The sequence below is a fragment of the Spinacia oleracea genome, chromosome 2 (assembly GCF_020520425.1).
Source record: "Spinacia oleracea cultivar Varoflay chromosome 2, BTI_SOV_V1, whole genome shotgun sequence".
Lineage (NCBI taxonomy): Eukaryota > Viridiplantae > Streptophyta > Magnoliopsida > Caryophyllales > Amaranthaceae > Spinacia > Spinacia oleracea.
Window position 1 is genome coordinate 73295508 of NC_079488.1, and position 12835 is coordinate 73308342.

At 34.6% G+C, this 12835-nt stretch overlaps 2 protein-coding genes across 6 annotated transcripts; both read left to right on the top strand.

Moving 5' to 3' along the window:
- The first annotated feature begins 1301 nt into the window (after nt 1–1301).
- On the top strand, nt 1302–2232 carry LOC110803401 (uncharacterized). The gene is made up of 2 exons (XM_022008907.2): nt 1302–1453; nt 1762–2232. The coding sequence occupies exons 1-2, from the start codon at nt 1396–1398 to the stop codon at nt 2049–2051; spliced, it is 348 nt and encodes a 115-aa protein (XP_021864599.1). The 5' UTR covers nt 1302–1395; the 3' UTR covers nt 2052–2232.
- Nucleotides 2233–5718: 3486 nt separating this feature from the next.
- On the top strand, nt 5719–12702 carry LOC110803402 (pentatricopeptide repeat-containing protein At1g77360, mitochondrial). 5 transcript variants are annotated; one of them, XR_008927985.1, is made up of 4 exons: nt 5719–5934; nt 8052–8118; nt 9769–11336; nt 12133–12702. XR_008927985.1 is itself a non-coding variant. In XM_022008908.2 (3 exons), exon 3 carries the CDS (start codon nt 9798–9800, stop codon nt 11241–11243), a length of 1446 nt encoding a protein of 481 aa, XP_021864600.2. In that variant the 5' UTR covers nt 5719–5934; nt 8052–8118; nt 9769–9797; the 3' UTR covers nt 11244–11476. The 5 variants fall into 5 exon arrangements, 3 of the variants coding, with proteins under 3 accessions (XP_021864600.2, XP_021864603.2, XP_021864602.2); XR_008927986.1 differs by having other exon boundaries at nt 12269–12700; XM_022008908.2 differs by lacking the exon at nt 12133–12702 and having other exon boundaries at nt 9769–11476.
- The last annotated feature ends 133 nt before the right edge of the window (nt 12703–12835 follow it).

A 12835-nucleotide genomic window follows, 5' to 3' on the forward strand; every position in this document is an offset into this window, starting at 1 on the left:
TGTTAATACTGTCATTTTAATGCATAACATATATATTTTAGAGTCCATTATAAATAATGACTATTAAGGGGTCGCCTGGATTAGGTATAAAGGAGTAGAATGAATAAAGGAGTAAAAATTACAGGCCATTTTTAAAAGCTTGGATTGAGGGAGATTGATCCTGGAGTAATGTTTTCCCCTCAAATAAGGGGTAAAACATTACTCTAGCCCCCATAGGGTAATTATCTCCCCCATAACAATTACTCCTCTCTTTGAACATTATCACCTAAAACACATGGCTTGTACTTTTACAGCCATTATCACCACCAGTATGGTGTCGTGGCTTTGCCGGAAAACCTATCTCCTTCACCGAACGTTTCATTTCTTGGATCTCATTTACTCAAATTTCGTAACCTCGATTCACCATTGCCATCAAATCTCTTTGACCACTAATTTGCCAGATTTTTTTTTTCTCTCCTTCACTCAATTTTTATTTTGAAGATCTATAAATTGGGTGAAGAAATTGGCATAAGGCCTGGCTTCTTTGATCTTGGCCTTGAATTTCGTTCATGTTGATCATCAGCCAACCTTTCACCGATGGCGTGGTAGCAGCTAAACAGCACCGCCGCCATGAATGGTGGTGCTACATAGCAATGGCTTTAAATAGAAAAAATGAGATAGAGATGAGATTTTGAAGTTCTTTCAGAAGTAATTTTTACTCTTGTTCCAAACCTTAAAAAGGAAAATGTATTCCCCTTGATAATTTCACCTGTAATACTTCCCCCCTTATATTTTCCCCCAGTAATAAGTAAACCCAATACAGGCGACCCCTAAGGAGTAACCCTGAACAGAGGGGCTCTTATGTTTTTCTCCTTATCTTTTCAAAAAAATATAAAATAAAATAATATATATATATATATATATATATATATATATATATATATATATATATATATATATATATATATATATATAGGGTCCGAGGTGATTAACAACTTAATAAAAATTTAGTTGTAAAATATGTAAAATAATATTTCCTTATAATATGTAAATTTTTTTGTAAAATCTATAATTCTATTGTTTGATGCACGGACTTAAATCTAGTTTTAAATAAATCGCACTTTAAAGTAAATTAAAATGTACATACACAAACAAACAATGTAATTAAATTTGAGTAGTTGCGTGAATATCATTAAATAAGATATAATAATCCAATAATTAATGGTTCTGGATACATCTACATGTGAAACCACAAGGTTGTTATGGGCCATGGAGATTTATAAAGCTAGCCCAATAAGGATTGTGAAGGGTAGCATTGAGGAATGGATGCTATAAATAGAGACAATAGCTAGGATCCGAAGTTTCTCATAAAAATCTTAAGCTTTCTCTTATTGCAATTCTAAGAAACTGTCCAATATGTTCAATTACTTGAAGCTTGTTCTGCTCTTAGTTTTCTTCATGCTTGCTTCTTCAGGTTTCTTCTTAAACAACCCTCCACTAATTAGAAAAGTGGCAATGAAAACCATATCAGCTTTATTAATTGTTTTTCTTAATGTTCGTTCTATTAGTTGTGAGTTATGAGGCCGGTTATCTATCTAGTGGATAGATGTAGCATTATCCCGATTTTACATATAGTGATTGTCTTTTTACATATAGTGATTGTCATTTTCCTAGGATCGGAATGCATGATAAATTACAGCAACGATGATTTAGCATAATAAATTTATTTAGGTAAAATTTTGTAATAAAGAAACATAGTGATTTGGTTTGCTGGTCTTACAGATGCAAAGATGATCCAATTAGGAGGAAGTAAAGAGGAGCCGCAGCTGATAGAGGCACAACTGAAATCAGTGGTGGATTCATATGAAAAAGCTAAAGTGGCTGAGTTCGAGTTGCTCCAAAAGATGGTGGAGTTAAGACGAGCGACAACATCTAACGAAGGCGGTCATGGTGGTGCTCTGAAATGTGATCCATCAGGAGCCTCATGTAGCGCTGCTTTCCAAGCCAAGAATGTTTGTTGCTCAGGGATCTGCGTTCCTATTGTTCTCACCTTCTACGGCGTTTGTGCTTAGTATCACCGACCGTAGTCCTACTTCTTCTGTGTCATTATCTAAGAGAACTTACTGAGGAGTGAGGACTAGTTTAAATTACCAGAAGTATGCATGTGTATCTCATCTGTGTGTTTAATCAATTACGTATGTGGTTTCTTGTAACATATATGAATAAATAATGGATTATCCTTGGTTTCGTACACATCATAATTCATAAGTAAATAATAACATATACTAGACTTTAGCCCATGCGATGCACGATTTCTATTAAATTGTTACGTTAAAATAAAACTCCTACATATATCAACTGCTATATTTTATATATTAGATTAAATTGATTTTTTTTTTTTTTGGATTGAATTTCATTTTAGATTTATTTTTTAATTATTATAGTGTTTGATTTTGGATGAAATTGTATATAGGAAATATTAATAATTATTCGGATTTTTCATGAAATGCCCCTGAGGTTTGTGTTAATGCACCAAATACCCTTAAACTTTCCAAAATGCACCAAATACCCCCGAGATTTAGTATAAATACACAAAATGCCCACAAGGCTAACGGACGTTAAGTCCCCGTTAGCGTATGTTTACATTTTTGCCCTTAATAAACCGTTTTCTTTATTTATCCTAACATTAACCCTTAATTATATTAATTAACCCTTAATTACATTAATTAACCTTTAATTATATTAATTAACCTTAATTACATTAACTAATCCTTAATTAAATTAATTAATCCTTAATTAAATTAATTAACTATTGTCTGAAAAAACCAATTACCCCAAAAAAATTTGGATTCTCCATTCCAACCTTGTTGTTGCCTTTGTTCTGTCTCCTCAAGTCCCACCACCACCATGTCAAACCCCTAATTCCTCTCTCTCCATTATCAACACCAACCATAGCTCCATCCTTGCAACCACCTCCATCCTCACAGAATCAACGAATTAGAGGAGAGAGAATGCAGCCATGCCGCCACCACCAAACCCCACCACCGCCATGCTACCACCATCAAACCCCACTCCCCCTTCCTCACCGGCGGCGTTTCCCTCCCCTCCCCCACCTTACCCACTGCTGTCGCCACCACCAAACCCGCGTTTCCCTCCCCCTCACTTCCCCCACCTTCCTCATTCCCCACTGCCGCCGCCACCAAACTCCACTTCGCCTTCCTCGCCAGCGTCGTTTCCCTTCCCCTCACTTCCCCCTCCGTTACGGTCAAGGCAACTGGCAACAATGGTTGATTAAAATCCCCCATTACTGATTTGGGGATCAATTTTTTGGGATCTGGATTTTGAGAGAGGAAAATCGATGTATGTGTTTGTCTAGCGGTGGCGGTGGCGGTGTGGGGTGGTGGTGGTGAGGAAGAGAAGGGGTTAGCATGGCGGTGTGTGGTGGTGGTGAGGAAGAGAAGAGCTGTCATGGTGCTTCCAACCCAGAAAAATTGGCTGCCATTTTTAACAGGGAAGAAGGAAGGGGGGAGAGAGAAAAACAAATGAAAAAAGAAGAAATTAAAAGGAAAAGAGAAAAATTAAATTAAATTAAAGTTAAAGTTAACGGATAAGTTAACGGAGTTAACGGAAAATAGTCATTTTGGGCATTTTGTGTATTTATATTAAACCTTAGGGGTATTTGGTGCATTTTGGAAAGTTTAGGGGTATTTGGTGCATTAAGACAAACCTCAGGGGCATTTCATGAAAAATCCGATAATTATTTAATAAAAATATTTACGTGGCATCTAATTATTTATCTACGTGGCATTCGACTTTTTAATTCAAAAATAATTTTGAAGTCTTATTTTTCATTGGCTGAAACCATTAGATTTCCTACGTGGCGCTCTAATATTGGATTAATGTTTGATTTTGGATTGAATTTAAAAATAATTTTGAAGTCTTATTTTTCATTGGCTGAAACCATTAGATTTCCTACGTGGCGCTCTAATATTGGATTAATGTTTGATTTTGGATTGAATTTTATTTTAGATTAGTGTTTGATTTTGGATGAATTTTATTTTATATTTATTTTTTAATTATCAGAGCGTTTGATTTTGGATGGAATTGCATATATTAGTAATTAATTAATTAATTTAAATATCTACGTGGCACCTAATTAATTATCTACGTGGCACTCGATCTTTTTAATTCAAAAATAAATTAGAAATCTTATTTTTCATTGGCTGAAACCATTAGTAATCCTAGGTGGCGCTCTAATAGTTTAGCAAATATGCCTCCTTTATATATGTATATTAGATTAATCTGTAGGCGAGCTGCAACATTCGAATTTCGACCAGTCTGGTTCTTCTTAAGCTGCAAATATCAGGAAAATAATCAAGGTTACGTTGCAGAACTTAATTTAATCTAATTGGAACGTAACGAGAGCTACGTAAGAATACCTCAAGACAGGATTACGAGGCCTAAATACATGGATATACATAGGAACATAAATGATATTATTCCCCTGCAATCCGCAAATACATCTATGTTGTTAAACAAATTCACAAATTCTTATTTACAAAGGTTGTACAATAAATATTGTACACCGTAGTAAAAGTTAACCCAAAATGCTTAAAAGTTAAGCTTATATATGTAAAAGTTATCTATTTTTAAGTGATTTTTTTTTTCATTAAACTTATTTCTTCAAAATCACTAATAATGTATAAAAATAATCATTTAACCCTTTAAAATATTTATCTATAATTTTTTTTTACTAATATAAAAGTTAATCAAAACTAGGTTAAAGTTACCAAAAAATGAGTAAAAGTTATCTTGGTGTACAATAAATTTATTGTACACCTTGTGCGCGCAAGATCTTTTGAAACAAATTAAACTCCATATATACAGATTGCTATATATGTTAATCGGGAAATGGTCTAAAAAGAAAGGATTTTTTTTGCTAAAAAGGACATTTTATAAACGTTTTTTTTACGAGAAATGACCTTTTATGACGAAAGTGGTGAAGTGGGACCTAAAACATAAAAAATCTTGTTGACTGGGACCTTTTACCGGTTTCTTGGAGTTGACCCAAGATTCTGGCAACGACTTTGACACGTGGTAACCGGAGAAGGCCACGTGTTCATTTAATGATAAAACCCAAATCTAAAATAAAATTTATTCAAAATCAAACACTAATCTAAAATAAAATAAATAAAATTTAAAATCAAACATTGATACAATATTAGAGCGTCATATAGAAAATCTAATGGTTTCGGCCAATGAAAAATAAGATTTCAAAATTAATTTAGAATTAAAAAATTCGAGTGCCACGTAGATAAATAATTAAGTGCCACGTAGATATTTTTATTAATTAATTATTAATATTACGCATATACAATTTCATCCAAAAACAAACACTCTCATAATTAAAAAAAAAATCTAAAATGAAATTTAATGCAAAATCAAAATCAAAATAAAAAACTAATCTAATATAATATATAAATTTGGTATATACATAGAAGTTTATTTAAACATATCAATTTAATAGAATCCGTGCATCGTACGGGCTAAAATCTAGTTTTATAAAAATAATTAACCAAAAATCAAATATGGAATTGGATAATTTCAAACCCATACTTGATTTCAAAATATGCTGAACCAAACACACCCTTAGTCATTTATTTTCCATTTGTCTACTTGGGCCAGGCCCAAAATTGTAACACGGTTTCGTATAAACGCTATGCAAGTGTGAAATACAGAGTATCTTCTTCAACCTAATTTCAGTTTTCTAGTAGAAAAACTTTGATACAATTAGCAAGTTTGCTTGGGAAACGTGAATATTAGATTGAAATCTCGTTCCCCATTCGTATCCGGGATGAATTCAGTTTCAAATACGTCTGTATTCTTCTGAAACGGTTTTTGGCGCGTTCCGAAACGCGTTTCCCGGTTTCCCCGTTCCAGGACGTTTCGGAAACGGTACGTCGTGATTTTTTTGGCATTTCCGTGCACCGTAGGTTGAGAGTGGAAATTTCAGTATTTGTAAGGGAGTTATCGTGTATATGCATGGGTTTAGTTCATTGATGATAATTGTTGGTGTAGATGATATTGCTGCTGCTATTTATGTTGTTAATTTGTCTTATGTTTATGTTCACGAATGAACTAGAGAATGATGATACTTTATCGGTTGGAATATTAGTGAATATCATGTTTTATATTAGTGATTAAGTTATTGAATTGGGTGATTGAATATGTGAGCTAATTACTTTCGATTACAAATCAGAGGAATTGTAGGAATGTAGTGCTCAAATCCTTAAACCCACAGAGGTCATTTGATTGGAAATTCGGAGATTGGTATCGGTTGGAATATTAGTGAATATCATGTTTTATGTTAGTGATTAAGTTATTGAATTGGGTGATTGAATATGTGAGCTAATTACTTTTGATTACACATCAGAGGAATTGTAGGAATGTAGTACTCAAATCCTTAAACCTACAGAGGTCATTTGACTGGAAATTTGGAGATTGGTATCGTCGTATGTGGATTACAAATCAGAGGAATTGTAGGAATGTAGTACTCAAATCCTTAAACCTACAGAGGTCATTTGATTGGAAATTTGGAGATTGGTATCGCCTGGCAACATGGTAAACCGTCCTCGTCTCTAGTGTGACTGTTCAAGGTCTCCCGGGTCACAATAAAAGCTAGAGTTGGGAGTGTGCACTAGAGATTACTGAAATTAGTTTGCCAACGAAGATTAATGTGCGGGGCACTTGGATACATATCAAAAGGACTTTCAGGGTCTCCCGGGTGTATCTATAGTTCAGCAGATTGTCAGGGACACCCAGGTCTAATTAGAAGGGAGAATTAAGGGATTTTTGAAATAGAAGGGACGGTGTTGAGATGATTGGTAAAGATCTCCAATAGCAAACAATAAATAACCTCATTGGCTCACTTAACTACTAACGTAACTCAATTTGTTTTATCTTTTGTTATTCAAAGTTATTTGGAAATAATATGGCTTGAATATCGTGTATACTCGATATTAGTGTATTATTTTCTGTTCCTTAAGTGTGTGCATACGTTTTCTCAATGCTCGATTAGGGTAGGGTTGTGGTACTCAGCTTTTGCTAACATGTGTATTTCTTGTTTGTGTTTGTTGTTTTGTGTTGTTCTTCCGGGATTGAACCTGCGGCAACCCATTTTATTATGGTAAGCAAATGACTATTGTGTCCATAGGTGTTGTTGATTTCATAGGTTGCTTCGAGTGAGGATGATGATGATGGAAGTGAAAGTATTATAAAAGGGATTTTCAATCGTATATTCTTAATAGTTAAATTAATTTATAAATTTTATATAATTTATAAGTTTTACTTTAGTTAACTAGAGAGGTTTGTAATCTTGAGAATAGCCTTGTGGAGGCAATACTCCGATTCTTTGTTATTGCTCCCACTTATGTTTAAAAATACACAGTTTATAAATCCCATTTTGAATAGATGTTGATGTTATTGAATTATTTCAGGTTTTTAAATAATCTCATATCTGGGTTTGTTCGATTTACAAGGGACATTCTGTCGGATTTCATACTCAAATTAATAGTTTTATTATTTTAAGCTAATATTTTAATAGGGTATATAATTGGGGTGTTGCAATAATCCCCTAATAGCCGCGTCTCCCTCGTCTGATTTCCAGACGCCTTCTTCTTCTCCTCTTTCTGCTTCTCCGCCCTCCTCCTCTGATTCCACCTCGATTTCCAGCCTTCTCCCTTCAATCAACTTTTCCAGATTTCTTTTGAAGTTGCCCTAATTTTTTTATGTAAGTGTATATGCCAATCTATAAATTCTATCCAACGACCCAATTGGTTGTATCGCATTGATGTTGTTCAATGTTTGAATCATTGAATTTCCCAGAAAGGTATAGTGTTGGTCATAACATATTATGTTGCTGATTTGTATTCTTCAATCTTCAGTTGTATTGCTGTTTGGAAGTACTCCTTAGTTGATTAAATTCTTGATTTCTGGGAAATCATTCCATTTATTAAATGTCATTAGAATGTCTGTGTATGTTTGATGAGCTCATTCAATGGATCATTTTATAGAAACTATGACCAGTTGAACAAGGCTCTTGCTGGGACAGATCATTCATGGACTTCTTTAACGTTGAAGGTAAGCTAATTCAGCTTTAACTCAATTGTTGTATTTTTCAAGAATTATGAAATTATTTGGAATACTTGTTTGATGCCTACTGCATTTTCAATTTGGAAACTATTATTAATGGACACTTGCTGGGACTACTTACTTGGTACCTACAGGCTACTGTCATTTCAAATGGATTCCCAAGGCTTAAGTAGCACTCTTTTGTGTTCACAGTGTTATACTTGCCAGAACTATTACTAGTATATTCTTTCATTGGTTGTAAACTTGTTAGCTCTCAACTGCTTGCATTTCTTTCCTCCGCAAGGGCATGTGTCGTCACACTTTGATGTTTTATTCAACTGACAACTACTTGTATTTTCTTGTTTTATCACCCCCTCCTCGCAGCTGTGTACTGCTCTAGATACTTCAAAGAACTTGATAGAGTCTGCCAACTGAAACGCCACAATGCTTTGCTAGAAATTATTATGCTAGATACTGCAGATTTTATGCTTTGCTAGGAATTTTTATTTTTATTTTTGTGGGGATTATTGAGATGTTAAATTGATATTAATCCATTGCTAATGGGGGTTTCTGGTGGTGAGTTGTTGATAGTAAGCATGCTTGAGGATAACATAAAAGTCTGTTCTCATTCAATTTGTATTGGGGGGGGGGGGTGTATACGTAGAAAATGACCATGGAAGGTGAGAGATTTTTAGTGGGCATGAGCGTGGTGGGTGTCAGAGGGTGCATCATTTATTTGCAACTACTATAATAATAACATTAATAGTATGCTTTAATTTCATAAACAAAAAAAAGTCTAGATTCCAGAGTTCTCAGCAACAATAATACAAAAAAGTATTGGAGATCCTCTTTCTTTAATTTAGTTTCTTATTCTAGGGAAAAGGATAATGAGAATAAATAAAGGCAGGCATTGAAGGTTGCGACTTATAGAGAGAAAGCTCATTGATAAGATTGAGAATTTTAAAGAGGTTAGACTGAGGAGAGAGATAGAATAATAACAGATCATAAGAGAGGGAGGGTAAAGTGTAAAACTAAAACAGATGGAATTTCTCATGTAGTCATGTTCGTTTTAATTTACATTTCAAAACCAAATGGAATGATAGAATAGTTAGTGGAAATGTGAAGGCAGAACTTTTGCTCCTTATTGTGCATGCATAAATGAAATCCAGAAAGAGGGAATAGAAACAGATGTAGCTAGTTTACATCAAATTATTACTGTATTCCAGAGTAGCTTAGCACTCCGTAGCTAAAAGTCTTCGCTCACCTGTTACCATTGGACATTCTTTTTCAGCAAGACTAAAATCTAATCTTCTGGTTCTTCGTGAACCAAAAAGAATTAAGGGTCATTTATATAGGTGTGGTGATGTTTCGTGGTAATCTCTCTATTGGTTTAAGGAAGCGGTGTTGTTTAGTGAAAGCACACACCAGTACACCACCTTCCAGTATTTTTTCCTGTGTCATAACAGATTAACAGACCGCATTTTCTGCCCTTTCGCAATGATCTTCGTACAGTTATACTGATGTTCATTAGATATGTAATTTTGGTTTAATAAAAACAAATATTTTACAATGTTCAGTATATGTAATTTCTAGTTGATTATTTTTTAGTATTGCTGCTGTTGAAGATTATAACATCTTGGCTTTTATATTATTTTTCAGTATTGCTGCTGTTGAGGTGATAAAAGAAGATGGTTAGGGCTCACTTCCATAGCAAGAAATTCACTTCAATATGGGGTGTTGGTACTAGAACATACACATCAGATGTAACAGTTAAAGATTTATCTGATGCGGCGTTTAAAAAAATATGTAGAATCATGATGTCATGTCCTAAAGTAGGACTAGATGTCAGACTTGATCATAGCGGAGTTGAGCCTTCGCCTGAGATAGTTGAGGAAGTTCTAAAGAGATTTGAAAATGCAGGTATGATATCATATTGTTTCTTTGAATGGGCCGGAAAGCAACATTATTACACACATAGTGTTGAAGCTTATCACACAATGATTGGCTCTTTGGCCAAAATAAGGCAGTTTGACATCATGTGGAATCTTGTGAGCACTATGAGGAACAAGGGGATGCTAAGTGTTGATACATTTTGCATTATCATGAAAAAGTATGCTAGGATGCAGAAAGTGGATGAGGCGCTCTACACATTCAATGTAATGGAAAAATATGGTATTACTCCTAATCTAGCTGCATTTAACGGGCTTCTAAGTTCTCTATGCAAGTCTAAGAATATAAGGAAGGCCCAAGAGATCTTTGATAAAATGAATGAACAGTTTGTTCCTGACTCAAAAACTTTTAGCATACTGCTTGCTGGTTGGGGAAGAGAACCAAATCTCCCCAAGGCAAGGGAGACTTTCAGGCAGATGGTTGATGTTGGTTGCAAACCTGATATAGTGACTTATGGTATAATGGTCGACATCCTTTGTAAAGCAGGGAGAATTGATGAAGCCATTGAAACTCTTAGGAGCATGGATGCTAAGGGTTGTAAGCCAACATCTTTTATTTATAGTATTTTAATTCATGCCTATGGTATAGAGAATCGAATTGAAGACGCCATAGATACATTTATGGACATGGCTGAAAATGGCGTGGAGGCTGATGTGGGAGTATACAATGCCCTAATTAGTGCATTTTGTAAAGTAAATAAAGTCAAAAATGTTTTTCGAGTCTTAAAAGAGATGGATGGTAAAGGCGTTATACCTAATGCTAGGACCTGCAATATAATATTGAACAGTTTGATTGGGCAGGGACAGACTGATGAGGCTTACAAAGTGTTTAGAAAGATGATTAAAGTGTGTGAGCCTGACGCAGACACATATACAATGATGATAAAGATGTTTTTTGAGAGAGATCAGTTGGAAATGGCTATGAAGATGTGGAAGTACATGATGTCAAAAAGGTTTATTCCAAGCATGCATACTTATTCAGTTCTTATAAATGGGCTGTGTGAGAAGGGTCAGGTCAGCGATGCATGTGTATATATGGAAGAGATGATTGAAAAGGGGATTCAACCTTCAGTTTTGACCTTTCGCAAGTTGAGGCAGCTGCTTATAAAAGAACGTAGGCAAGATGTACTGAAGTTTCTGCAGGATAAGATGAATCTTTTAGTTAAAGAGCCTTTGTGTGTTTAAAAGGCTGCGAAAACTATGATGTAAAACAACAAATATATAGACTGAGTCAGACGATACATATCACCCTTGCTCAATTGGCCGTTGGAATTTGAGGTTAGTTCATTACTACTTACTAGTCATGGTTTTTGCTTTCCCTTATGATTGCCATAATCCTAGAAGTAGAAAACCTTTTGTTACTTTAGTCACTAGGTAAAGTATTATCTTTAATGTGATTAGTTATAAATTCGCTGCAACTCTGATTGAACTTTGCTTTGCACTTTCTTTATTTGGCATAAGAGTGTTGACATTGAAATGAGTGGAGATCTAAGAGTGTTGACATTCTCCTATCCTATTATCTCCATCTATGTTAATCAATGATTTGCAAAAGTTTGCTTATAGATGCTTGTCAAATACAGCTGTGGCTGCTGTGTTTTTCTCTGACAAACTATGGTGGTTGCTCTAGTTAACCGGCTAATTATTTTATCTTTATTGGTCGTCTTGACAATTCCTTCGAGACCACTAATCTCTTTCTTTACCTTCGTGTCGTGCTAAGTGCATTAGCACTCGAAAGAATGCTGTATTAAGGTCTAGCAATGCAACTTACACTTGTAATCAATGGTTAGTTGTTGATGAGATTGTTGTTTGTCTGATGATACCCTATATGGTCAACATCTAGTAGGAATCCTGGAATTATCTATTGCTGTAACGTTCTGAAAAGAGACGTGGAGCTGAAGTTGTCTGCTTTAGTTTCCAATATAGTGATCTACCCTAAAATTTTGAGTAAATAAATATGTTCTTGCGTTAATGGCTGTGCCTTGTATTGAAATGAGATTTTTGTGATATTTAGATTTCTTTGATTAGTAATACTGGTAACAAGTTTTGGGCTTAGATTAATTATTTATGCTTTTAGGTACATCTATTTTGTTCCCCAGAAGTTGCTTGTTAATTTTCTTGTGCACAACTAACTTTCTTGGACTCCTTTATTACACCGGAAGGGGTTATATTTGAATCAGATGCCAGGGACCCAATAAAATTAGTATTTTCAGGTGTTGATCCTAATTTATTTGGATTGAGGGACGGTTTTTACATATACTTCTCTCTCAAGTCTCAAGACAGCTTATCTTGTGAAGAACATGTTAGGACTTAGGAGTCACAAGAAGAGGAAAGTGTTGTAGCGATTGGCTTGGATGTCTAAAATGGTTGTTGCAATGTTCAAAGAGATGCAGTATAGAGGTAGAGCTATAGTTTCCTGTAAGATAAACTCAGAGGTATAGCTGTTTTCTTTTCCATCATGAGTGAAATGGTGTCATTTCTGGCATGTTCTTCTATCCCTTCAGTTTCATTTAGAGGACTGGTGCGGTTTTGTAGTTGTCTATAAATATTCCTTTCTATAAATGTAGTACTAAGTTCATCGTAAGAGAAAAAAAAAAATCATCTGTGATTTTTATTTAGTAGTCTAAAATCATCTCATTTCGTCTGCAGAAGCTTTTTTGAGCAACACTGATGCAATTATCATTTACCTTGCACTTAGTTGAAAATTCCTTAATTTGAGCTCTCAAGTCTCAAGCATTCATATTTATCAGCAGAATAGGTTGCTTAAACAATAATCATAA